Source organism: Microcaecilia unicolor, chromosome 2 (assembly GCF_901765095.1).
Source record: "Microcaecilia unicolor chromosome 2, aMicUni1.1, whole genome shotgun sequence".
NCBI lineage: Eukaryota > Metazoa > Chordata > Amphibia > Gymnophiona > Siphonopidae > Microcaecilia > Microcaecilia unicolor.
Window position 1 is genome coordinate 535,794,850 of NC_044032.1, and position 27,716 is coordinate 535,822,565.

Here is a 27,716-nt window from a genome sequence, read left to right on the forward strand (position 1 = left end):
CTTTGTGTAAAATGAATCAGCTACTAAGGCCTTGAAGCTCGCTGAACCTGCATGCTGAAGTGACTGTCACCAATATAATACTTTCCAAGTTAAGTACTTCAGGTGGCAAATGTGAAGAGGCTCAAAAGGAGCTTTCATCAGCTGAGCGAGGACAATGCTGAGATCCCATGACACAGTAGGATATTTGATGGGGGATTTGGTCAAAAGCAAACCTTTCATAAATCAAACAGAGGCTATACAGAGATGGGCTTACCTTCCACACAGGGATGGAGGATCACATTTTGTTCTCTTTGAGCCAGATGTGATGATTGCACTCTAATCTTGCTTATGTGATTTTGATGAAGACATTTTCCTGAATTTAGGAGTGTTAATCTTAGTTCTGACAAATAACGTTAGTCTTTGAAATTTGAGTAATTATTAAGCTTTGGAAGGGAGCTCTTCGACTAAGCAGCCATATCCTCGAGGCTCTCTTGTGTCCTCCTCTTCTATGCCCTATGAATATTCCTTCTTTGCCTTCAAAGTACATCTGTCCTCATTCAAACAGACAACCAAGCAGCGACGATTTACTGTATGTAAACAAGCAAGGGAGCTCAGGTTTTCTTTACCTCTGTCAGGAAGAATCTACAATCTGGTACTTTGCCATTGCCCACTGCATCCAGATATAGGCCATTTACATACTGTATTCAGACCTCAAAATCAGTTAGCCATCAAGCTTAGCAGAGTGCTTTGTCCACATGAATGATTTTTCAATTCAACCATTCTAATTTCACTCGTTCAAGATTGGACACAACTCAAATAAATCTCTTTGCTATCAATGAGAATGCAAACCTTCCCCTCTATTGTTCCATTCTTCCTTCTCTGCTACATTTCACACCAGATGCACTAGCAATTCCATGCACTTGGCTGTTTTATGCCTACTCTAACATTCTGCTCATTCCGAGGGTGCTCCAAAAGTTTCAGCAAAGCTGTTATGCAATGATCCTAACAGTGCCCTACCAGCCTCGAAAGAAGTGGCTCCCTTTTCTCCAAAACCTAGCTATATTATTTCCTTGAATGCTGCTCCAGTTCCCAACATTTAATCACACAGCAGGAAGCCCAGCTTCTTCATCCAAATCTCAAATCTCTTGCACTTGTGGCTTGGAAATTGAGTGGTTTTTAGCATCTACAAGTGGTGTTCTTCTGCCCATCTAGGACATCTTGATAGCTGCTTGGAAGCCTTCCACTAGGTGAATACATACTTTTAAGTGTAAGAGATTCTCAATCTGATGCTCTACTAATGGCCATGACCCTATTACATGGTCCCCTACAATGAATTTACAGTATCTATACCACTTATATTGTTTTGTTCCACAAATCTCTATCAAGGGTACATCTAAGTGCACTGTGGCGTACCATGTTCCAGTGAACAGCCTTCCAGTTTGCAGCTTCAACTGATTGCCTACTTCATGTAAACCCTTGTGATCCCTTGGGAAGGTCTCATCAAGTCCAAGGGGAGGAGAGCAGCTATCAGACCCTTTAGCCCCTGAGAACTTACAGGAAAGTGAGCAGTCTCTAGAAGAAGCAAGAATCATTCTAAAATCTTTTAGAGAAAAAAATCCTCCCTGTAGTGGGAAAAGCCCCTTAAGTTAAGGAATTGTAAATTTCCCTACCTGGAAGAGCCAAGAAACTGCTTATCCTGCAGAGAAAGTAAACACTTATTCTCCAGTTCCTCTCCAGAGGAGGGGTAACCAGGGGCTGTGTTGCAAAGAAAATAAACAGTTCTCCTCCAGTTTCTCTCCAGAGGAGGGGTAGCCAGGGGCTGCGTTGCAAAGAAAGTAAACAGTTCTCCTCCAGTTCCTCTCCAGAGGAGAGGTAACCAGGGGTTATCCAATCCTTATACCCCATGGGAGTTTAAAGGCAAGTCAACCAGGCACTCTGGAGATGGTAATGGAAAGAACAGGGAGCCAGTAAGGGATAGAAACCCCTATGATGCCTTTCCCTGAGTCAGTAAAGGGAAGGGTTTCTAGGTACACATGGGTTGGGACCTAGCCCAGAAACGGCTCTTAGGGAGAGGCAGGAGAACAGAGAGAAGCCCCAGTCCTAGGGAAATAGATGCTCTCCATGACCCAGAGCCATTGGATACTACAAGCCCATGGTTTGAATCTGTGCCAGAAGGTATGTACATGGCTGGCTTCCAGGCATTGGAACTGGTTGGGTTTGCACTGTTTGAACCAGTGCCAGAACATAGGGACAGATCCAGTACCTGCAAATGAACCTGTAAACCGCTTAGGTCTAAGCGGTATATAAGTACTTGAATGAATGAATACGGACATTGCTTTGTAGAAGCCTGCTGCTAGTCAAGAATGAAGTGGATTTTTCTACTGTGTTTAAACCAGAAAGGCAGTGTTTCAGCCTGCTTAAGTTTTGAGAAGATGTGTACCTTGATTTATAAGGAGCAAAAAGCTACAATAGCCTGCACTGGATTTTTGTGCTGGGGGGGGGGGGGGGGGGGGGGGGTATTTGAAGCAGGGCAGGATTTGGGCCTGCTGAGTTTTTGCATTTGTTTATTGCTGCCCGGAAGGTCATGGGAGGGTCCTGAAAATGAAAGGATAATGGGTGGTGACCTTCCTACCCCTTGCTTTCCTGTTGTTGCCTCGTGAACAAGCGGAGAGAGAGGGGTGGCAGCTACTGAGAGGATTTTGTTTTTATCTTGTTGAAAGTTTGGATTTGAACTGGAAATATAAGGAAACCCAGGGCCAGTGAGGAAACCCAGCTCCCAAAGACTGAACTGGTGATTTCAACATAAGAGTCCTGGTCAGCCCTCGAGGGAGGAACTGTGTGATTTATTCCAAACCTTATAGGAACTGGTTATAAAGTGGTATTGCAGGTCTTAAAAGATCAATGCTGGCTTGGGAATAAAGGTTTACTGACTTCCTTACCAACTCTGGACTGTTCAGAGAGTGTTTTTCCTAGGTTTAAAGTGGAGAGGAGTACTCTGATGTCCACCACAGAGGACAGGCATCACATGCATTACTGCACCCAATCAGCAGGGGGTGACAGCCTCCACTACAGGTGGCTCCTGTGTCTTGGAATTTAAATTAAATCCTCATCTCACTCAGGAAGTCTCCTTTTAGTATCGCTCAAATTCCTAACCTGGAAAGTATTATTCCTCATAACTGTTATGACAGCTAGGAGAGTTACTGAACTTCAGATATTAGTAACATACGAGCCATATTCCCAGTCCCATTATCATAGGGTCATCCTTCAAACTCATCTCACGTTTTTGCCAAAGGTTGTCACTCCTTTCCCCTTTAATGAGGAAATAGTGCTTCCTACCTGCTATTCAAAGACTCACTCAAAAGTCTTGATAAAGAGCCCTTCATATTGTGGACTGTAAACAGGCTCCAACTTGCTACTTACAAAGAGCTGCATCTTTGAGAAAGTCAACCCAACTGTCTCTTTTGATCAATACAGGATTGGTATGCCATTGTGAAAAGAACTCTGGCAAACTGGCTAGCCTCTTGTATACAATTCTGTTATGAATAACATTCCTCTCAGCTCCAAGGTCATGTCTCATCACATTAGAGCTACTGCAACATTGGTAGCCCTTCTGAGTACTATCTTCAAGGCAGCTACGTGGTCCTCTCTTCATATGTTTACTCTGCACTGCTCTTTGGAACAAGTCTCAACACAGACAGTGCTTTTGATAAATTTGTACTGACAGTCTGTCCATATAACCCAATAACTCTTGCATTGGAGTGACCCAATGGTTAGTGTAGTGGGTTTGATTACCACTGCAGCTCCTTAGACCCTGGGCAAGTCACTTAACCCTCCATTGCCCTAGGTACAAAAACTTAGATTGTGAGCCATCTAGGGACAGAGAAAGTACCTGCATAATGTGTACAGTGCTGCATATGCCTAGTGGCGCTATAGAAGTAGTCTTGCATTAGGATGTTCAAAATGGCTAAGATAACTCAATGCTGGGCAGCCCTAAGCTTTGGAGTCACCCATTTTGTACCTTACTCAAACATGCTTATCAATGGAAAACGCAATGTTGTTCATTTGTAATAGGTGTTTTCCATACACAGTGGGATCCATAAGGCAAACAATCCCTCTCACCTCCCTAAGAGTTTTTTGAGCGTTGGAACCGAGAAGCTGAGGAGAAACTGTGCACAGGAAGGGCCACACATGCTCAGAACTAAACTCTGGGAGTTCTGTCACCAGTGTGTGCCTTATCAATCTTACTGTCTATGGAAAATATCTGTTACAGGTGAGCAACAGTGCTTTTTATGCTGCAGAAACTAGAACTGCTTATTCCACAGAAATCCACTGAGCTTATTTCATGGGGGTGGGGGTATTTATGATCTGATTCATTTTCAATCTGTACCTTTACACCAGTTTTTCTATATATCAAATCTGATCCTATTCCTTTAAAATTTTGACCCCAGTTTTTTACTTTATTTCTTTCAGATTATTAAAAAAAAAATTCACTTCAGGTTCTACATCCTTACTTTTGTGGTTACATTTGCTATTTAGATTTGGGATGTTATCGCAAAATGTCCAAAGTCCAACTTAGACATCATATCAAAAAGTGGGACATTTTTTTTCTGTAATTAAGGAATTTTGTTGCTAAAAAGAATCGCCTCTATCCATGTCAGTCTGGTTTCAGGGAATTTTAATAATACTGAAACCAGTTTGGTAGCTCTTTGAGTGAGGTTTATAGATTTTTAGATAAGGGTAAAATTACCCTCATATCATTAGACTTTTGTGCAGCAGTTGATCTGGTGGACCATTTGTTACTATTGTCTCATCTGAAGGAATTTGGAATATGAGGCATTGCTTTGCAGAGGTTTAGATCATTTTTGAGTGATCACACTCAAAAAAATTGAAAGACACTTCTACAGTATCTTTCAATTCTTCAATGTCTGCTCAATATCCATTATACTGTGGTTTGCCACAGGGCTCAATGCTCTCTCTGACTCTGTTTAATTTTTTTTTGAGTCAATTTATTTTTTGTTACATTTGTATTCCCGCTTTCCCACTCATGGCAGGCTCAATGCGGCTTACATATTGTATACAGGTACTTATTTGTACCTACTACTACTACTTAACAAAGAAGGACAGTCCCTGCTCAAAGGAGCTTACAATCTAAAGGACAACATGTGCAGTCAGCTTACAATATAATGGACAACATGTGCAGACAGTCAATTGGGGCAGTCTAGATTTCCTGGATAGAGGTAAAATGATTAGGTGCCAAAGGTGACATTGAAGAGATGGGCTTTGAGTAAGGATTTGAAGATGGGCAGGGAGGGGGCTCAGGGAGTTTGTTCCAAGCATAGGGAGAGGCAAGGCAGAAAGGGTGGAGCCTGGAGTTGGTGATGGTCTGGGGCAATGGAGGGTTAAGTGACTTGCCCAGAGTCACAAGGAGCTGCCTGTGCCTGAAGTGGGAATTGAACTCAGTTCCTCAGTTCCCCAGGACCAAAGTCCACCACCCTAACCACTAGGCCACTCCTCCACTCATGTATTAATTGGCACTTTTGGTTCAATCCCTGGGGACTGGTGGTCATTTTTTGGCAAGGATGTCCAGTTCCTTGCTCACATCCATCCAGATCTTAGAGCTTTAATAATTGTCCGCAATGGCAACCTGGTTAGAGGAAAAATGTTTGACATTAAAGTCCCTGAAGTCTAAGACAGTGTGGGTCACAGGTTGTGCCTCAGTCCCCAACATTTCTCCTATATATCTAGTGCATGTTTTTCAAACCAGGGCTGCCTAGAGACATCGCCGGGCCCAGGGCAGAACCGGACCGCCACCCTCCCTACTCGTGCTGCTGTTCCCTCCCATCCCCTTACCTTTCTGTCTCTGCCTCCAAGGGGGAACCTGGCACCAGCAAGACTCTTCCTGCCTGCCTGCCTGCTTCCACGGTCTGTTCTCTCCTGCTCCTGTCCGTGCTGGGAGTCGGATGATTGCATTAACACAATATCGTGCTTATCCAGGTCGTGGGTGGCACACAGGAGCAGGAGAGGAGGACAGAATGGAGGACAGGAGTATTGTCTCGTGAAAATTTGATGTGTGTGATCATGTGGCAGGTAGACTGAATGAGTGTGCACTGGAAATCTGAGTAGGGAATGTTATTATATGTACATGTATTAACAATGTAGTAATTAGTTATTTTTTCATGACAATAAATATTTTTAGTTTATTGCCTCTGCTTGCCTGGACTAAGAATCCAGGTCGTTTGTGCGTTGGGTCTGTGAGTGCTTTCTGGGAACTGTGGGACCACTGGGAGTGTGGTCTCCAGTAAACCTAGAAATCACTGGAGATCATTTGAAAGTGGAAGACTCACCCAGAAGTGATTGGGAGGGGGAGCTAATGTAGAGCACAAGCAGCAGGTGCAGGCGGATCTGAGCTGTACTAGGGATAGACCCTCTAGGTGGCTGTGGGGTAGTCCAGGCAGATGGCTAGCATTTCGTGACAGGGACAAAGTTGGTTCCCTTTCCCATGGGCTGTCCCCATCTTCATGGGTTCTGTCCCCATGTCATTCTCTACCCCAGAAGACAGACAGGAAGCTCCTCAGTTGAACTCAGCATCCTGTCTCTGACAGTGGCCAGTTTAGATCAAAAGTATCTTGCAAATCCCCCAAAATAGATCTATTTCTTATTATCAATGTCCAGGAACTTGTCCAAACCTCTTTTGAATCATTAAGTTGCTTACCTTGACCACATCCTTTGGCAACAGCTTAATTATGCACTGTATCAAATAAAACTTTAAATCTGTTTTAATCTGATGGTCATTACTTTCATGGAATATCTTCTTGTTTTTGTGTTGTTTGAAAGGTTGAACTATTCCCTATTTAACCAGTATACCCCACCCATGATTTTATAAACTAACATACCTCATCTTGTTATCTTCTCTAAGTTGAAGAGTCCTAAACTGTTTCGCCTCTCTTCATAAGGAAGGTGCTAAATCACCTCGATCATTTTTGTCACCCTTTCTTGAACCATTTCTAGTTGCACTAGATCGAATCTGAGATGGGGCAACCAGAATTGCACACAAGGGGCAGTCATACCAGGGACCTATATAGAGACATAATAATGTTAGTTTTGTTCTCCATCCCTTTTCAAATAATTCCTAATATTCTATTTGCTTTTTTTTTTTTAAAGCAGCCATAGCATACTGAACTGAGAATTTCAAGAGGAGATTCCTGAAAACCCAGCATTTTGGGTACCTGCAGTTGGGATTATTTTTCTTTATGTAGATCACTCTGCACTTGACCACATTAAATATAATCTGGCATTTTGATACCGTCACCTAGTCTTACAAATCCCTTTTTGCAAATCTTCTCAATTCTTTATATTTTAACAACGTTGAATAATTTTGTGTCATCTCCAAATTAGTTCACCTCACACCAATCATGTCTATTGCCAGATCATTTCTGAATACATTAAACACATGTCCAACTGTAAAGGTCTAAAATACAAACTAATGCACGCATCATCCTTTTCATATATGAGCACACAAATCTGGAATGCGCTGCTGCGCAACCTAAAAACGATCTATGATCTAACCAACTTTCGCAAACTACTGAAGACCCATCTCTTTAACAGGACATACCACAAAGATTAACACGTTAACTCCCCCACATGTATCTAAAACTGTCTTAAAATATTCTCTTGTTATATTACTATCATGTTTTTCATTATCATGTAATCCCAAATCCTTCTGTAATACCAAACGTCTATTCTCTTCTTATTTCCACTATTCATGATGTATTGTAAGCCACATTGAGCCTGCAAAGAGGTGGGAAAAATGTGGGATACAAATGCAATAAATAAATAAAGACCCTTGAAGCATTCCACTAGCAAAATCTTTTTCCATGTGGCTGACTGGCCATTTAGTCCTACTCTCTTATTCCTGATTGCTTTTACTGTCTCCTCCCATAGTCTATTGGCTAACATAAGAAATCCTGCCTAACAAGCTGCACAAAGAAGTGGTAGCACTGACACGAAAGAATGTGCTGTTTCTCATTTGCTCTATGTCTACTTCAGCCATTCTTTCATACTAGGCTTTTGCCAGTGGAAAGAGCCTTGTGATAAGGGTGGCCCATGGAACCAATTCCCTCGAGGCTTAGGCCATTATAAAGAGGATTGTTCTCTACCTTTTTTTTTTTTCAAACTAATTTTCCTTTTTCAATTTCTTGTCTTTGCTGTAACGTGGTGCCTCTCGCTGCACATTTTATCCCTCAATCAAGCCTATCATCACCTTATCATTCCTTCCTTTTCTCTTTATCTCATTTCCTCATTGAAGTCAACCATTCTCTTTACTTTCCCTCTTACTGCTTCTTTCTTCCATCCCTGTCTCTTCCTATCCCTATCTCATTTACACCTCTTTCTAGCTTTACTTTTGTCATCCATTCCCTACCACGACTCTTCCTCCAACTCTTTTTCTTATTCTACTCTCTCTTCTCTTTCCCAACCTATAACTTCTCATCCTGCCAGCATACGAGGATATGCTTTTGACCACCTCCATAGGCTGGCATGCTTGTATTTCTTAATGGTTGCCTAGATATCAGGCAGCTGGATTTTGAAGCCTGCGGCAGGGACTTCTCCCAGTGGCAGTAACCCATATCTGTGAGCTTCAAACAATCTCTTCTAGGCCTGGGTTTAATCATTAAAGCTGTGGGTAGAAGAACAATCAAACATGTGCTCCCTCAAAGGCACCCCAGAACTCTCAGGCCTAATTAAAGTCATTCACTACAGTAATTTCACTCCCCCACAAACATCCAGTCATATCATCATCATCACTTTCCAACACATACTGGATGGAATCATGTCACTGATGTGGATGGTTGTGGGGGAGTGAAATTGCTGTTGTGAATAACATTAATTAGGGCTGAGAGCCCTGGGCACCTTTTCAGGTGATGCATGTTTGATTGTTCTTTTACCCACAGCTTTAATGATTAAATTATTTGTTGATTTGATGACAATATTTATGTACAATAGAGTATATCCTCTCAGTTGGACAGGGTGCAGCTTAGATAGTATATTAATTTTTTATGTAATTGAATTTTGTATTAATAAAGATTTATTATATAAGTATTTATATAAGTATAATTGATATATGATTGCTTGGAAAATGCATATTCATCACAGATATCCTGAAAACCCAACCTGTTGGCAACCCGAGGACTGAGACAGAATACCAAGGGTTTAGCCTGTTTTCTATGCTTATATATTATGCTGCCCTTTTTTTTACAGAAACAGGCGATCCATAATCCACTTGATTGCCTGGCATTCAAGCCTGTCTCCTCTTTTGAGTGGGAATGTATTTTAGGTAGGAGCCATAGAATAAGGGACTTTTCTCCTGTGCATCAGGATTCTCCATTTTGTGGGCTAGAATTCTGAAGGCAACAGCTCAGCCCTCAGACAACACTGCTTTTTATCTGGCAATGCAAACCTGGCTCAGTACTCCAGAAAATGGACTCGTACACAGAGATGCTGAGTCTCTCTCCATAGGAGTGTGTCACACGGATTTGCCATATTATACTCTTTGAGCTCCTTCTGTCATTCATGTCTCAATGCCAGCACTGCTTTCATGAGTGCAAGCCTAAGAAAAGAACGCCAAAGTGGTCCAACCAGTAGAAAGAAATTAAATACATCTTCCTGCATACTGCCCTCCCCTCCCCCTTCCTATACCTACAAGTACATAGGCTGACCAACCTGACACATATTTTCTGCCACTGAGCAGAGGGCAATGTTCAGTCCACATACCTTCTTAGTTACTTGGGCAACTTTTAAAAAGTGTCCTCATGCTGCCATCACTCTATATTCTTTTAGATGCAAAGCAGATTTTTTTTGTGCTGCTTTTTTCATTAGCAAAGCAATAAAACATTCAATTGTTTTTATACTTATATCCTCAACACACATTATGTGAAAAATTCTCACTCTTTGGGGCAGTAAAATCTCACTTTTTGGGTGGTCCACATCCTTGCATCTTTGATTACAGGTCCTGACAACCTGATCATGCAGAGACTGTTATTTGTTTATTTTATCATGCAGTAAACTGCATCCTTCCAGTTCCTGAGACTTGTTCAATAGTAGCTGCGGAAGCCAAGATGTAAGTCCATCTTCAGTGCTAAGTTCAAACTGGTTAAGTTCTCGGTGTCTCTGCATACAAAGCTGTTAAATGCAATGAGGGGCAATAAATCTTTAATGGCCAGATTTGCCCTCAACCACTGCCTACACTTGCAAGTTCCTGGCGAGTTTTGACTCCTATTTTTCTGCTGAGAGGGTAGGGTCTGCACACACACTGCTAGACATACAGGGGAAGATTCTATATATGGCACCTAAAAGATCAGGTGTGGAAATCAATGCCCCCATCAGCGTATTCTATAAGTGGTGCCCTAGATTTAGGTGTGGTAAATAGAATACACTGTTGATATCCCAGCACCTATAACTACATGCATCCATTTATACAATGAAAATGTGGTGTAAATCCATGGGCCATATTCTGTACTACGCGTGTAAATTTCGGAATGTCCATGAAATGCCCATTCCCTGCCCCTTTTTTTGCCTGCTCATATTAGAAGTTAAAGACACTGCATTACAGAATGATGCTTACTGAGTTGTGCATGTAAATTCTAATTACTACCAATTAGTGCTCATTATTGCTTAAGAGCTTGTTATCAACATGATTAGCTTGTCAAGCCAATTAAGTTATGCGCATTGTTATAGAATATGCTTGGATTTTAACACAGATCTCTATAGAATATACACACGCTATATAGAATCCGGGGGACAATGTGTTGCCAGAGCACATGCAAGCCTTTTCTAGATGTAGACTAACACCTTGTGTTGTATTTGCTAGACTCAGTGTACTAATGAGCGCCTTCTTTTTTTTTTTTTTTTGATGCTAGTCTTTCATTTCAGACCACATAGCTGCTTTTGATTTGGGGAGGTAGAGAAGAACACCTTGTCTCCTGGGAGAAGCTGAAGAGCTCAGGCGATATGTTTGCGTGCCTCCAAGTATTCTTGCATGCGGTGTCCACCTCTGCTTGGCAAGCTGTCGGGTTGAAGTTGATTTGGTTCACTTTTAACACAGTGCATACCTCCCTCTTTCTCTCCCTCTCGTTTGTGCCTGTGAGAGTACATGCTGTGGTCCTGCTTCCCTTTTAGACCTTTGGTCTTAGTCTTCTGTTGCAGTGTATGAAATGTTATTTACCTTTGTTTTTGGTAGTTATAACATTTGCTTTTTTTCTGTGCATCTATAGATGTTGTTCCACTCCTATGTTCTTAACACTTCTTTTGCTCCTGATTGCCTAGAGTATGCAGTAGTCTCTTCCAGTCAAGACATGCACTCCCAGAAGGCTGCCCTTTAGCTGTATGTCCTACCTGCTTTACACTTGCTGTTTCTTATTGTGTTTGAATCATCTTGACCAAACATTGTCATTCTTTTTTTTTTTCTGGCTTGCTGATATTAACTTAGTGAAGACCCAAGCCTCCAGAAGCAAGTGGAGAGGAGGTGGAAATTCCATATACACTAATAGTTATCTTGCCAACCACTGTAAAGCACAGCCATCGTACAACCTTGCAAATGTAATTGAATCAATGTAATCGCTAACGACTGTTAAATGTAAGTCACACTGAACCAAAACTTTTTTTTGGATAATTGTGGGATACAAGCATGCATGCATGCATGCATGAATGAATGAATAAATAGGCACCTATTTTGAGGTGCCAAGATGTGCCCATTTAGAGCCTATTTTACAAAGAAAAAGTAAGTGCTTATTTCTCTTTATAGGATACTAATGTAACAGGTCAAATTAACACTAAGGGCCCTGTTTACTAAGCCGCACTAAAAGCGGCTTAGTAAACAGGGCCCTTAGACTTGCAATAGAACTGGTGTAAGTGCTCATGCTTAGAACATTAAAGAATGAAGGTAAATCATACTATTCTATAATTTGTGTGTGCCAGTAGTATACCTACTCTGCTTGCCACCTCAGGTGGAGCATCCCCTTCCTCCAGGTGCATCCACCACCCTCCCTCCTCTGAACAAAAGGGTGTGCTGAGTAATCGCATGGCTCTTGGCTCTGCCAGTCCCCTGCCACGAACTGGAAGTTGGCATCAGAGGGGCAGGGGACCAGTAGAGCCGACAGCTGTGCAACTGCTCAGCATACCCCCTTGCTGCCTGCACCTGGGGCGGACTGCTCCCACTGCCCTGGGTACACTAGAGATGTGTGCAATTGTGAATCCTAACCACCCACCAAACAAACTCTGCCCATGCTAACACCCACCTGCAAAGAATGTGTCATTGACTACTGGCACCTATTTAACAGAACACCATGGAGCTGGAATATGGTAGTGTGTGTGTGTGTTTGTAAATGACCAGCACTGACGTGCGTTTTGACCACTTAAATTAGGCAGCTCCTTGCAGAATTACCTCCTAATTGCAGTTTAGGAAATTGGTTTGCAAAAGTTAGCAGGACAAGAACCACAGTATTAAATGCATCCATTTAAAAGAAAAGTTGGACTTACAAGAAAAATGACAAAACAAACATTTTTGATTCTCAAGGTCAACCTGACAGCTGTCAAACTGTCAGCAGTTTGCCAACAGGTCCGTTTAACAATTCCAAATTTATTTTTCGTCTGAACCAATACACTGACATGAGCTACTGCTACTGGTTTTTCAGTGTAGGGATTGGATGTGTTTAAAGCCATAAGCTAGCCCCTCCGAAGGGACACCACCTTGTAAGTGGTGGAGGGGCTTCCGTGTTTCAATGACTCAGAGGGCTATGCTGAAGGGTTACCCATATCAGACAGGCCTCTGAGGAGAAACCAGACAAAGAGTGTCCCAAATTAGGGAGAGAGGAAAGATGGTGACCTGAAGCTCGTACACTCAACGGCCCAGCTGTCCTCTGAAGTTCAGTTTTTGTTCACTTGAAATTTCCTCTCTGCATTGCAGTTGCCTTAACAGAGGAAGGGACAATGGGGGGTCAGCCGCCGATGACCAGCGTTTTGTCCCCTGTGCAGCAAGTGTGGGACCGCTGTGTGACGAGCTGCCCATAGATGACTGGGTTGATGAGTCCTTTGATTAGCGCCGACGAAGGAGCGTCGATGCTCTTGGACCTAGAAACAACTTCATCGCTCAAAAATCATTTAACCACCATGCCCAAAGGAGTGGAGGAGTGAGTCAGGAGTGTATGCTGAAACGGAAGTCGTTTGCAGCTGAACCCGTGTCGGCGGTGCTACTCCTAAACCCTTAAGAGTTATCAGCTTGGAGTTTTTGGCTCCCGTGGAGGTTGCATTGAATGTCATCTGGAGGGTGCTCCAGGACCTGACGGTGGTAGAGAATGACTTTGCTTCAGATATAGTCTTGTTAATGAGCCACATGGATAATCTAATCGAATCCTTTGAGAATATACAGCAAATGAAGTTCTACTGAAGTAGGAAACGGTTAAGATTTGAAACTGATAAAAGACCAGAAAAATTTGAACAAAATGAATATTGTTATAGATGATTAATATCGAGATTGTTGTTTTCCCAGAGTTCCGGGTATGACTCCTAATGTTTTTTTTTTCCTCTGAAATGATTCCTCGTAATATATTAATTCAAAAGGAGTGAAGCCTGTGAAACTGGGATTACTTTAATCAGCGGGAATTGGATTGGAGATTCAAGGGTTTGTATTGTTAAACAATTTCTGGTTTTAAAAGGGAAAAAAAATGAAATCAGGTGTATTACTTTCACTAATATTGGACAATAAGTATGTTTCCAATGAAATTGATGGACTATGCACCGTTGTGGTCTTGAAGAAACCAACCAGATGATCAATGTGGAATAATGATTTAGATAAATAATAACTGGGGATAAACGGGTTAATACCACGTTTTCTTTGTTTGCTGTTGCTTAAATTGATCTCCTTGTCTTGTTTCACTCTCCCTATTTATTTTGTGGTCTAAGAAAGAGAAAGATTGTATAAAATCCATTTATCTTGTTGAGATTGTTTTTTTCTTCTAATATTGTTTTAATGTACAATCATCTCTGTTTTAATGTTTTGCAAGTGATCCGTGTAAAATGAAAAAATTATAAATAAATGATTAAAAAAAAAAAAAGCCATAAGCTAGGAGTGATTAACCTCTGTGGCTCCCTACCTGGAAGAACAGTTTCAGAAAATGGAGTTCTCAGTTACGCAATGCTAACGTATTTTGGCCATGGTTACTAGATGTGCTACTGTTTTAGTGTGTGGTAAAAATTAGTGCATGCTAACGCTAGAGACACCGTATATGGGTATCTCTAGCGTTAGCACGGCTTAGTAAACAGGGCCCTAAATAGTAATACAGCCTTAACTCTTACTCCCCCGCCCCCTTTTACAAAGCCGTGCAGCAATGCCAACACAGCCCATTCACCTTGAATGGGCTGAATAGGCATTACTGAACCCGCAGCCTCTAGTGCAACTTTGTAAAGGGGGGTAACTTTGTAAACACAATTTTAGAGAGTGGTGAAACACTGCTACTAATTTGCCATTTTAAAATAAAACAATTTTCTCTAAGATAAAAAGAACAAATATTCAGCATAACTATCATTTTGCTAAAGCTACCCTGAACATGTAACTTGCTTTGAACTTAAAATCAATTCAAAATTATTTCAACTTGATTATTTGGAAGGATATGCAACCCCCCCCCCCCCCCCCCCCCAAAAAAAATGTGTTTGTATTTTACAAACTTTTCCAGGTTTTCATGCGTTTTTTTTTTTTTTAAACGGATGTTTTCTGCACTTTAGTTTTAAATATGATGAAAATAAATATTTGCACACGTAAATTGGCTGTATGTGTGTTACTTCATAGGTTATTTATATATGTATACAAGCAATTTGCACACACAAAAAAACGTTTAGGTGCCCAAAAGAAGCAATATGCACTGATAAATGCACTCCCCTAGTGTCTGGCTAACAAGATATCACAAAGTAAGCACATTTGGAGGCATTTTCCTGTTTTCCCTTGAACTTCCACTAAAGTTTTTTTTGTGCTTCCAGTCATACAGGTGTTGGGGTGAAAGTGATATCTCAGTATTGTTGGGGGTGAAAGTGATTTCCCAGTGCCCTTACTGGTACTGTTCATAGATGCCAATACATCACTGTCATTGAAATGCACCATTAAATCATCACTGTTACTATACAGATTGCTTCAGACAAACTTTCTGTGAAATATCATGATACAACTGCTGCAAAGGGAAGAAGACCCTGACATCACTAAAAAGAGATAAATCATGGAACAGATTCTGGCACAGCAAAGAGAAACAGACAAATAGCTATGAAAATATTGAGCTTAGGCTAGGCTTAGAGATAATTGAACAAGAATATGTGACCTTGTTGAGCAAAAAAGATACAAAAAATGGGTATGGGACTTATTTACACCAGAAGATAGACGGATATCACTGTATGGTCAAGTTGTGAAAAAACTGCATAGTCCGTTTTCTACCCAATAGTACGCAAAGCTTTCAACAGTGCAGATTGCCCAAATTTACCCCTCCAGGCTATGATAGCCTTTATCTTTGTTATTGTGTAACCCACCTTTCGGCACCTATTCACTCAGCGGGTCATATATTAATACTGAACATGATTACTAAGCATGCCAAAGCTTCTATCACAGTGTACAGTTTGTGGTTCTGATTTGGATTGATTTTTTTGTAATTGATAGACCATAGTTGCGTTTTTTTTTTCTAACTATAACATGGAAACAGATGGCAACTTAAACTTGATCAAGCCATTGTGATAACACTTTCAAACTGGTCCTTAAAATGAACAACTATAAAATTAAAGCCAGTAACATATTCTAACACAATCCGCTTTTGCAATACAGTACAGGTTAAGGAGGTTAGTTGCATCTGATTCACTCTGCCTTTGGTTGTAGTTTATTTTTTTCTGGCTGGAAGAAATGCTCCTCTATGGCATTGGCTAGTTCATCTAGTTCCTTCTTCAGCTGTTCAAAGTCACTGAGAAAACATAAGGGAAAAGAATTATTTTTTTCAACATGGATTATCAATTGTGCAAAAACACAAACTTCTAACATTTAGAAGGTAACCCTTATACATGTATAATTGCACCATTTGCTTTAGGATACTTAGATTCACATAGCTTTAAATTCTTTTTTTTTCTAATGTGTGTTATTTTTTTCACGTATAATATGAGCTGGAGAGGATACGCCTTATATCATCCAACTACATAATCCCCTTCAGAAAATCACGACTTTATTACAGCTTTTAATATCTGACTGCATACATCATGCTCTTACCCAGCATAGAGAATAAGAATATGTAAAAATGGAAAACGTGGAGGAAAAAGCCTCAAAAGGGAAGCTCCTACTTGATGTGGGCAATTAAGCCTTCTGTATCAAGGAGCATAGATTCTCATCATAGGCAAAAAAAACTCCATCCACCATTAATTATTCATTATAACTCAGTTTTTATTGGTATATATCTTTAATAGCAAAACTAATCTGTACTTGTTGCTCAGCCGTTATCAATGTGCCACGGCGTTCACAAAATGAACTTCAAAGTACCGGATGCCAACGTAGTGAAAGCGATCTGCCATGGACCTGAAGAAGGTTTGAAACTTTGGCCATAATCAGCCATGGCGCATTGATAAGGCCGAGCAACGAGTACAGATAAGTTTTGCTATTAAAAGATATATAACTCCAGAAGAAAAGGGAACCATATCTGTCTTGGGCAGTAAGGTGCGATTAGGATCATAGTTCCTTGATCCTGCTTGAGTTTCAGCAAAGTCTTCTCTTCTGTAAAAGAGGATACACAAAAAGGAGACATTCCCCCCCCCCCCCCCCCAATAAAAGAGAAAGATATCGGACACTAGTCTACCATGTGATCTGAGCTTGGAGCAGAACTGGGGGATTTTGTTGTTGAGATGCGTGGCAAAACGATCCACCAAAGGAGTGCTCCACAATCAGAAGACCTTGCGGGCTACGTCTATATTGAGAGACTACTTGTGTGGATGCAAAATCATTTTTTTTTTTGTTACATTTGTACCCCGCGCTTTCCCACTCATGGCAGGCTCAATGCGGCTTACATGGGGCAATGGAGGATTAAGTGACTTGCCCAGAGTCACAAGGAGCTGCCTGTGCCTGAGGTAGGAATTGAACTCAGTTCCTCAGGACCAAAGTCCACCACCCTAACCACTGGGCCACTCCTCCACTCCACCAGGCAGCTGTCTTTTCTTGGAAGGTATGCAGCTTGGAGGCCCATCCCATGAAGGAGGGCCCACCTCCACATCCTCATTGCATCCTGACAAAAGGGGTAGGATCCTGTACCCCCCTGCTTGTTCACAGAGAACATTGCAACCTGGTTGTATGTTTGGATGAGAATAATTTGGTTGTGCAGCCGATTTCTGAAAGTCTTTACAGTGTTCCAAATGGCCCACAGCTTGAGAAGATTGATATGAAGGTCTGTTTTCTAAGCAGACCAAGTCCCTTGGTATGAAGCCCATCTATGAGTACACCAGCCCAGGTTGGATGCATCCATCATTAGCACCGTCTGAGACAGTGGAATTTGGAATGGTAGTCCCACAGTCAAATTGGCTGAATTGTCCACAGAGGAGAGCACGTGTCAACTCTGGAGGAATATGGATGACATCTGCTAGGTTTCCAGCCACCTAAGACCACTGGGAAGCTTTTCTGAAGTGCATATGAGCTATGGGAGTAAGTGACATGCACTGTTGAGGCCAAGTGGCTCATCAATCTCAACATTTGCCAAGCTGTGACCTGCTTGCTGGCATGGACCTGCCAAGGCGAGCATCACAAGGTGTCTGCTCTGGCTTAGGAAAGAAAAGACCAAGATTTCAATGTGTCTAGCAGGGATCCTATGCACTCCAATTGCTGAACTGGAAGTAGGTGGAACTTTGGGTAGTTTATAACGAAACCATAGTAAATCCACCACCACCTACTACTACTAGTTAACATTTCTAGAGCGCTACTAGGGTTACGCAGCGCTGTACAGTTTAACAAAAAGGAAGTCCCTGCTCAAAGGAGCTTACAATCTAAAGGACCAGCCAGTTGTCCAGATAGGGAAATACATACACTCCTAGCCTGTGTAAATATGCACTACTACCGCTAGACAATGGTGAACACTCTTGGAGCTGACACATTACTGGTAGTGGTGTTTTCCCATGCAAAATCGCAGATATTTTCTGTGACTGGGAAGTGTCAAAATGTGGGTGTAGGCATCTTTTAGGTCCAAAGAGTACAGCCAGCCATTTGCCTCAATCGTGAGGAAAGGGTACCCAGGGAAATCATTCTGAACTTTTCTTTGACCAGGAATTGTTCAGGGCCCTTATGTCTAGAACGGGACGAAATCATCCTGTCTTTTTGGGCACAAGGAAGTACTTGGAAAAGAATTCCTTCTCTTCGACCTCTGACTGGACAAGGGTGGAAATTTTCTCTACTAGTACCTGCTTGTGCTGACAGCTGTGTGACAATGTTCTCGGTGGGCAATTTGGTGGCTTTTGCCACCAATGGAGGGCGTAACCGAAACAGGCTATTTGAAGAACCCGCAGGTAAGAGGTTACAAGAGGCCACCCATGATGGTAAAAATTCAGCCTACTCCCCTCACCTCCCACTAGAAAGCCAACCAGGACAGTTACTTTTAGCACGGCTATATTCTCCTGGAGCCAGTCAAAAGCTAGTTCCCTGCTTTGACTGGGGCATCGGTCAGGACTTCTGAGGATGGGGCTGATAGGCCCAGGGATGCTGGCTCTGGGACTGCAGGGCAGAGCTGGAAGGTGGCAGGAGCCTATGCCTTTGAGAGTAATAGGGTTGCCACACCTAGGTCCACTGGAAAACCTCCTGGAGGTGGAGGGTGCCAAGATAGTGTTTGGATAGTATCTGTGAGTTTCTTGATGAGATCTGTGACCTCCTCTACTCTATCTCCAAACAAGTTGCCCCCTTGGCTTGGGACATCCACCAACATCTCCTGAACTGCCAATTCAAGGTCAGAGACATGCAGCCATGAGAGTCTGAGCATCTTCATACCATGGCTGAGAGCCTGGATGCCACATCAAAGAATTATAAGCCCCTCTGGCCAGATATTTCCTACACTGCAGCTTGGCTAACTGGCGAAGCTCAGCAGCTTGCTCCGGACCAGGGACTGCAAGTAAAGGCTCGTATAGAGCTGGTAGGATTGAATGTGGGCAATGAGCATCGAGGCCTGAAACATTTTCCTCCCAAACAAATCCAGTGTCCTGGCTCCTCTATCTGGGGGTGCCAAGGCATGAGTCCTGAACTCCTAGCTCGTTTGAGGGCAGGTTTGACCACTAGAGAGTGGTGCAGCAACTGGGCTCTCTCGAATCCAAGAGCCTTTTGTTTAAGATACTGTATATCCACCTTCTTTGGTTCCACTTGCACCGAGAGGGTTATATGTCTGGCTGATTGAGCACAGTAGCGTGTTGAACACAAAGAAAGTAGCCACACCTTTTGCCCACCACTGCGATGTAGCACAACACTCTTTTGCCGAATTGAGATGTTTTGTTTTACAACAGATTGAGGTTTCTCCGGTAAGGATTGGAGTTAACAGGAAGAGGATTTTGTTCCAGTGTGAACAGAATGGATACATCGTTTGAATTCACTGACCCCAGTGGGTTTGAATGGGTTTGAATTTAGCAAATTTGCTAAATAGATACTTTTGTTCTGTTTTCACAGAGGAAAATCCTGGAGAAGGACCGCGATGGACTGGAAATAATACAATTGAGAATGAAGTGGATACAGAACCGTTCACAGAAGAAAGTGTGTATCAACAACTTGAAAAGCTAAAGGTGGACAAAGCCATGGGACCGGACAGGATCCACCCCAGGATATTGAGGGAGCTCAGAGAGGTTTTGGCGGGTCCTCTTAAAGATTTGTTTAATATATCCTTGCAGACGGGAAAGGTTCCGAGGGATTGGAGAACGGCGGAGGTGGTCCCTCTTCACAAAAGTGGTGATAGGGAAGAAGCTGGAAACTACAGGCTGGTAAGCCTCACTTCGGTTATTGGAAAAGTAATGGAAGCGATGCTGAAGGAAAGGATAGTGAATTTTCTGGAAGCCAATAAGTTGCAAGATCCGAGACAACATGGTTTTACCAAAGGGAAATCGTGCCAAACGAATCTCATTGAGTTCTTTGATTGGGTGACAGGAGAAATGAATCAGGGACGAGCTATGGACGTAATCTACTTAGATTTCAGCAAAGCTTTTGACACGGTTCCCCACAGGAGGCTCTTAAATAACTGGAGGGGCTGAAGATAGGACCTGAAGTGGTGAACTGGATTAGGAAACTGGTTGACGGACAGACGCCAGAGGGTGGTGGTGAATGGAATTCGCTCAGAGGAGGGAAAGGTGAGTAGTGGAGTGCCTCAGGGATCGGTGCTGGGGCCGATTCTGTTCAATATATTTGTGAGTGACATTGCCGAAGGGTTAGAAGGTAGTTTGCCTATTTGTGGATGATACTAAGATCTGTAACAGAGTGGACACCACGGAGGGAGTGGAAAACATGAAAAAGATCTGAGGAAGCTAGAAGAATGGTCTAAGGTTTGGCAATTAAAATTCAATGCGAAGAAATGCAAAGTGATGCACTTAGGGAATAGAAATCCACGGGAGACGTATGTGTTAGGCGGGGAGAGTCTGATAGGTACGGGCGGAGAGAGGGATCTTGGAGTGATAGTATCTGAGGATTTGAAGGCGACGAAACAGTGTGACAAGGCGGTGGCAGTAGCTAGAAGGTTGTTAGGCTGTATAAAGAGGTGTGACCAGCAGAAGAAAGGGGGTGTTGATGCCCCTGTATAAGTCGTTGGTGAGGCCCCACCTGGAGTATTGTGTTCAGTTTTGGAGGCCGTATCTTGTTAAGGTTGTAAAAAGAATTGAAGCGGTGCAAAGAAACGCTACGAGAATGGTATGGGATTTGCGTTACAAGACGTATGAGGAGAGACTTGCTGAACTAAACATGTATACTCTGGAGGAAAGGAGAAACAGGGGTGATATGATACAGACGTTCAAATATTTGAAAGGTATTAATCCGCAAACGAACCTTTTCCGGAGATGGAAGGTGGTAGAACGAGAGGACATGAAATGAGATTGAAGGGGGGCAGACTCAAGAAAATGTCAGGAAGTATTTTTTCACGGAGAGAGTAGTGGATGCTTGGAATGCCCTCCCGCGGGAGGTGGTGGAAATGAAAACGGTAACGGAATTCAAACATGCGTGGGATAAGCATAAAGGAATCCTGTGCTGAAGGAATGGATCCTCAGGAGCTTAGTCAAGATCGGGAGGCGGGGCTGGTGGTTGGGAGGCGGGGATAGGGCTGGGCAGACTTATACGGTCTGTGCCAGAGCCGGTGGTGGGAAGCGGGACTGGTGGTTGGGAGGCGGGGATAGTGCTGGACAGACTTGTATGGTCTGTGCCAGAGCCGGTGGTTGGGAGGCAGGGCTGGTGGTTGGGAGGCGAGGATAGTGCTGGGCAGACTTATACGGTCTGAGCCAGAGCCGGTGGTTGGGAGGCAGGGCTGGTGGTTGGGAGGTGAGGATTGTGCTGGGCAGACTTATACGGTCTGTGCCAGAGCCGGTGGTTGGGAGGAGGGGCTGGTGGTTGGGAGGCGGGGATAGTGCTGGGCAGACTTATACGGTCTGTGCCCTGAAGAGCACAGGTACAAATCAAAGTAGGGTATACACAAAAAGCAGCAAATATGAGTTATCTTGTTGGGCAGACTGGATGGACCATGCAGGTCTTTTTCTGCCGTCATCTACTATGTTACTATGTTACTATGAATGGAAAAATTGAATGGGGTCATCTTTTCTAATTTTGGATTATATAATTTTGGATGATAAGATATTTGAATAAGAAAAGACATCCGGGGTTCTGTTTTAATGAAGGAACTAAATGAATGCAAGCTGATTGGTCAGGCCAACTCCTGGCGTCTGACGCAACAGAGCATTTAAACCTGAGAGGCCATTTTTACTCCAAGCTGGTCCGCTGGAGCTGTTTGTTTTTCTAGCTGAGGTGTCTGTAGAAAAATGTTTTTTTTTTTTTTTTAAATGATATAAGTACTGCGAAGTTATGCAAAGTTTAAAGCTAGGTTTTTAATAATATACTCTCTCTTCGTAGATTGACGCAGACCATACGACCCTGAAGCAGGTGACAAAACGTTGGCCACCGTTGGTTGTGGTTGCGCTCAGTGTCAAATAAAGAAAAGACTGGACCCCTACAAAGCTAAGTAGCCTTCAAGTTTAATACTATATATACTCATACATCGCATGAGAAGAAATTAGAAGATGTAAAACTAAAAAGAGAAAAGAAAAAATAAGAATGTATAGGGTATTGAACTGTTTAATAGCCTAGAGGTGTTTGCCAATGATGAAGCAGCCCAGCCCCCGTGAGCTTTGAAGATATAGAGCTGGGGGCTTCTTGAGGCAACACCTCTTTAATGTAAAGATTTAATCTTTGGTCAGAACGAATGCCAGTTGTGCTTGTATACATTTCCTTCACAATTGAGTTCACAATTAACAATTATGCATGCAACTGACCTTAGTCGGTATTTTATAATAAGTGCGCCCAAAATCCATAGTGCACAGCTACAAAGGGGCGTGAACTGTGGAGGGGCATGCGCAGGTCAGGGTTGTGCCCTGGATTTGAGCACACATTTTATAGAATATATGCAGTTACACACATACCTACCTGCCTACATTTTAGGCATGTACACTTGCACCAGCTCACAGACTGGTATAAGTGCCTGCACCGAACGTTTGGCACAAAAATGTGGCCTTATGCTGGTATTCAATGTGGAGCTGCTGTTTTAGAATTGTCACTTGGCGCACAAGTATTTGACACCTAACATGTAGTGACCTTTCTTGAACCAACCCTATTAGGCATATTTTCAGCAGTACTGCACAAATAGCTTAGGCACATATGTTTAGTGGCACACACTGTATGTGTGGGTGCTGATATTGGGTGACTATATCTCTGGAGCAGTGGTTCTCAACTGATGTGCGTCACATGCGCCTGGGAGGTGTGTCACAGGGCTGGCACACAGCAGCAGGAATTATTATTATTTTTTTTTTAAGTGTGCAGCATCTTTCTCCCCTCCTCTCCCGCTGTGCAGACCAGCACTGCTCCCTTTTCTTCCCTCAAACACCCCAAGTCTAACACTCTTCTCCTTCCTTCAAACTCCCCCAGTCAGTCAAACCTGCTTTGTCTGCTGGCCCCTGTAGCATTAGCAGGATGCCTGGACTGGCACTACATCCTTTGTGTACACAAGAAGTTGTGTCAGAGGGAAGGGACGCAGCAGAGGGAAGGATGCAGTGCCTGCCCAGGCAGCCTGTTAATGCTGAAGGGGCAGGCAGACAAAAGCAGGTTTGATGGACCAAGTGGGGGAGGGGGGAGGGAGAACAAAAAGCAGTGCTGGACTGGGGGGATAAGGGGAGGAGAGGGGGCAGTGTCAGACTTGTGGGGGTGGGGGGAAGGTTGAGGGAAGAAGAGAGCACAGCTGGACTTTGGGGGTTTGAGGGAAGGAGGGGGCAGCGTTGGACTTGCGGGGGGGGGGTGCTGAACTCAGAGAGGAGACTGAGGGATAAAGAGGGAGTGTTGCTGGACTCACAGGGGAGACTGAGGGATGAAGAGGAGGAAGTTTTGGACCTGAGGTGGGGCTTAGGGAAGACCAGGGAGAGGTCCTGTACTCATGGTGGGGGAGGGGGAAAGGAAGGAAGATGTGCTGGACCTGCAGGGGGACAGGAAAGATGCCAGACTACAGGATCTGGGGAGAGAAGAGGAAGATGGTAGACCATTGGGGGAGGGTGCTGGGCAGAAGGGGAGATGGTAGGCCAAGGGGGAAAGGAGAGAAAGAGTAAAAGAAAGGGAGAGATGCCGGACCCACAGGAGATACTGCCACAGAACCCCTGACGCCATGCTCCTTCCCGGATTGGGTAGGTGGTAAATCACATTTAGCAGGCTTTCACTTCTAGTAAAGTTTGCTGCCCACACAATCCAGGAAGGTGCACAGAATTGGGATTTGTGTAACTGTGTCTTCTGGCTCCAAGCTGGGTTTCCTCTCCTCTCCAAACTGTTGCCCTGCTGAACACTGAAGCTGTACTTTTTTGGGGCGTGAGGGAGGGGAGAAAAGAAACTGGGAGAAAAGCGTATAGTGTGCTGTTGGCACTTTTGCAGGTAAATGTACACTTACACATGTAATATGCACAAGAAGCAGGTAAATACAGGCACCCAATTATAGAACTGCCCTTCAAACATGTTTATAGAACTGCCATTTGAAAACTAACCTCCTTGATTTTAGGTTGTTCCGGTGAGCTCGTTCGGATGGGGGAAGGGACCATATGTTTTAATTAATGGGTTTTTAGGAATTACTGTTTTAAGAGAGTGTGTGTGTGTGTGTGTATCTATATCTATATATATATATATATATATACACACACTGATACACTGTTTCTTTTCTATATTTGATGGACTGATTGTTCTATATGTCTGATTATATTGTCTATCTATGCCTGACTGCTTTCCTTTTATATTATATACAAATCACAAAAAGAGCCTTTTATATTATGGCATTCCTTTCCAATATCCAAATTTTACATTGTTAACCATTTCGATTTTCACTCAACGAAGAATCAGTATATCAAACCTAACAAACGATAAACGATTTACATGCAGAAAAACTTGTCTAAAATTACTCCCAACAAGTCTGATTCTTTACCAGTTTATTAAGACCATCTCATAAAATAAAACAAAATAAAAAAATAACCTATTTATTTTTTGATTATTTAGAATTTAAAGGATCATAAAAGACTGTCTTTTTCTTTAGTTGAAATGAAAAAGGTAACACTCCTGCATCGCCAGCATGGAAAAGGCTAAATGTGATCTCCTCATAAAGGAGCTTGGCTGAACTACTGAAAGATGATAGCATAACATTACCAGTTTTCTAAAGACTGCACTGCAAATCAATTTTAGGAAACTTCTGTAATACTTTATGAATACTATACCTGTTCCCGGGAGGTGCACACAGTTCAGCATAGTATTTAATTTTGGGTTCTGTCCCACTGGTCCTGAGTGTGACTACCCCTCCGTTGGTAAAAGTGAAGGTTATCATTTGGCTGCTTTTACTTGTGGGAAGAATCTGAATGTACAGAATTCACAAAGAGAATACATTTAGAGTTAACTAAATATAGTATATAAGCAAACCTGCTAATGAGAATACACAGGACCTGTTATAAACTATAACTTCTTGTAAATTATTTGTTGTTTTACAACATTCCAGCAGGGCGTCTATTCTCTTGATAGGCCACAGTTCAGTGCTGAAGTTGACAGGCTTAGAAACACATTCAAATCTACCTGAAATAAACCATGCTTTATAAATTTCATTGATAAATTCATATTCTTCACAGCTGACAAAATCATAAGTAATCTTCATAGGTAATAATGACAATGAAACAATTTGAAGTGTATGGAGCCCTCAGCTACTGGGAAGAGCTACAGTGCTTCAGATACACATCATGTCCTTTAGTGCTCCTTGTACAGTAGGAACCTGGACATCTAATACGGCACAATAAGAGGGTAACTCTATACTGGAGCACATATTTTTATGTGCCAAGAACATGCCTATTTGAAGTCTATTCTATAAAGAAACGTAGGTGCCTACAATGCAAACCTATGTTTTAGGTGTGAGCATTTACGCCAGTCATACCATGTTTACAAAAGGATGCACATAGATTGCAGTATTTTATAATCTATGCATGTAAATGTGCATTCCGTCCACAGTCCGTTCAAACTCTGCCCATGTGAACATCAACCTGCAAGGTATGCATCACCATATCTAAGCGCAATTTTACAGAATAGCACATAGCCAGAAAAAGGTCGTTGACGCATGTAGGTATTCACAAACAGCATTTACAAAATACTCTTACCACCTAAATCTAGACGGCTCATTACAGAATTACCCACTAACGGGTCAATTCAAGAAATGCCGCCTAAAATTAGGCACCAAATATTCATAAGCTAAAGGCGAATTCTATAAAGGCAATTAAGGATAAAACTGATGTTATATTAAACTACAACAAGACACTATTTAGGTGTGACCACTTATGCCATGCCTATGGGTGATGTAAATGCACACACCTACACAGAGCACCTTGCGTGTGTAACCGACAGTATTCTATACAGTGTGTGCTAGAATAGACAGAACGGGTCAAATTCTAGAAATGGTGGCTTAAAAATCGTTGCTGAAAAACCATGCGCTTAGTGCAATTCTATAAATTACGACTAAAGTTAAGTGTAGTTTATAGAATATGCTCACGTGCCGCTCTTGCAACAAAAATTTAGGCACACCCATTTAGGTCATCTAAAACCAGGCTTAAATACCTGCGCCTAGCTTAGGTGCAGACCAGGTGTATTCCAGAATAGTGCAAATAGTTTTTTCAAAAGCCCCCGACCCGCCCATAGCCACACCCCCTTTTTGGCTGCACGCATTAGAATTTATGCACCACATTGCACAATACACCTAGAAAGCTGCATGCGTAAATTCTAATTAAAGCCAATTAGTGCCACTAATTGGTTAAGTACCAATTATCGGCGCTGACAGGCTTAAGTTGTGCAAGCAATTTGGCCATGCAGCCAAATTAGCACACACAACTTAAGGCACCCTTTATAGAATTTGGGGGAATGTCCATGACCCAAACATGTCCCTCCCATGTGAATGTCCCCTGTGCAGTTATGCTGTAGACAATTTATGCACACACTTTACAGAACAGGGTCATAACTCGCATGTGTAACTGCAAATTAGTGGCAATTAGTGCTTCCTAAAGCCTATTATTGTTAGTTATTGACATTTATTACACGTGCAATAGCTTTGATCGGTGCTTTAAGTTACATGTGTAAGAGGTAATATCTATAACCACGTGCAAACTATTTGTGGAATTAAAGGATTAAATGTGTAATTTTACAGAAATTTGTCAACATGCAAGCCCCTCTTTACATGTGGATAAAGGGTTTCACAAAATCACACAGTATGAGTATGTGTGCTGAAAAGACTGCGCAAGCTGATTAGTGCACCATGTACAGGCATTCCCAGGGGAATAGTTTGAGCAGAGCATATTTTATAAAATAAATGGGCATGCATACACACACTTATGCCTTCTTTAGTGCTCATGGGCATTTGTGCACTTTTGGAGCTAGGCATTTTACTTTATAAAATGCACAGAGGTGTCTACATTATCTTTACAAAATTGCTTTTTTTTTTTTTTTTTACTAAGCCACGGTAGTGTTTTTAGCTCGTGGTAGAAATCAGCTGGCGGTAAACGCCAAGGTACCCATAAGAATATAATGGGTGTCTTGGTGTTTACCGACAGCTGATTTCTACCGCGGTTTAGTAAAAGACCCTCTTTGTTACTTTGACAAAGAGATACATTTATAAGAGGGTTCCTAATTGTGTATAAAGTAATCGTTTCCATTCTACAGACTATTTGTCTTTTTTTGATTTGCACGTGCACCAATGAGTATTACCACATCATGTGTCAATGATCAAATTATCATGCTGCATGAACTCTTCTATGAAAGAGAAACTTTTCATAACTGCAATTTTAAACATCCCTAGCCTACCTGTCTGACCTAGCAGTGTACAATCTTATAAAGAGCGATACTTAACTAAAGGTATGCTACACTACATCTGGCGCTTTTTCTTTAAATGTATGAGGAAAACAGAAAAAGGAAAAAACAAAAA

The 27,716-nt window shown here is 42.4% G+C and overlaps 1 protein-coding gene across 1 annotated transcript in view; it reads right to left on the reverse strand.

Moving 5' to 3' along the window:
• Positions 1 to 15,808: 15,808 nt before the first annotated feature.
• Positions 15,809 to 27,716, reverse strand: part of LOC115461467 (phosphoglucomutase-2-like) — a 125,184-nt gene continuing 113,276 nt past the window's right edge. Inside the window, 2 exon segments of the mRNA XM_030191286.1 lie at positions 15,809 to 15,962; positions 24,985 to 25,118. Of these exon segments, the coding sequence (XP_030047146.1) occupies positions 15,860 to 15,962; positions 24,985 to 25,118 (237 nt within the window). The 3' untranslated portion in view covers positions 15,809 to 15,859.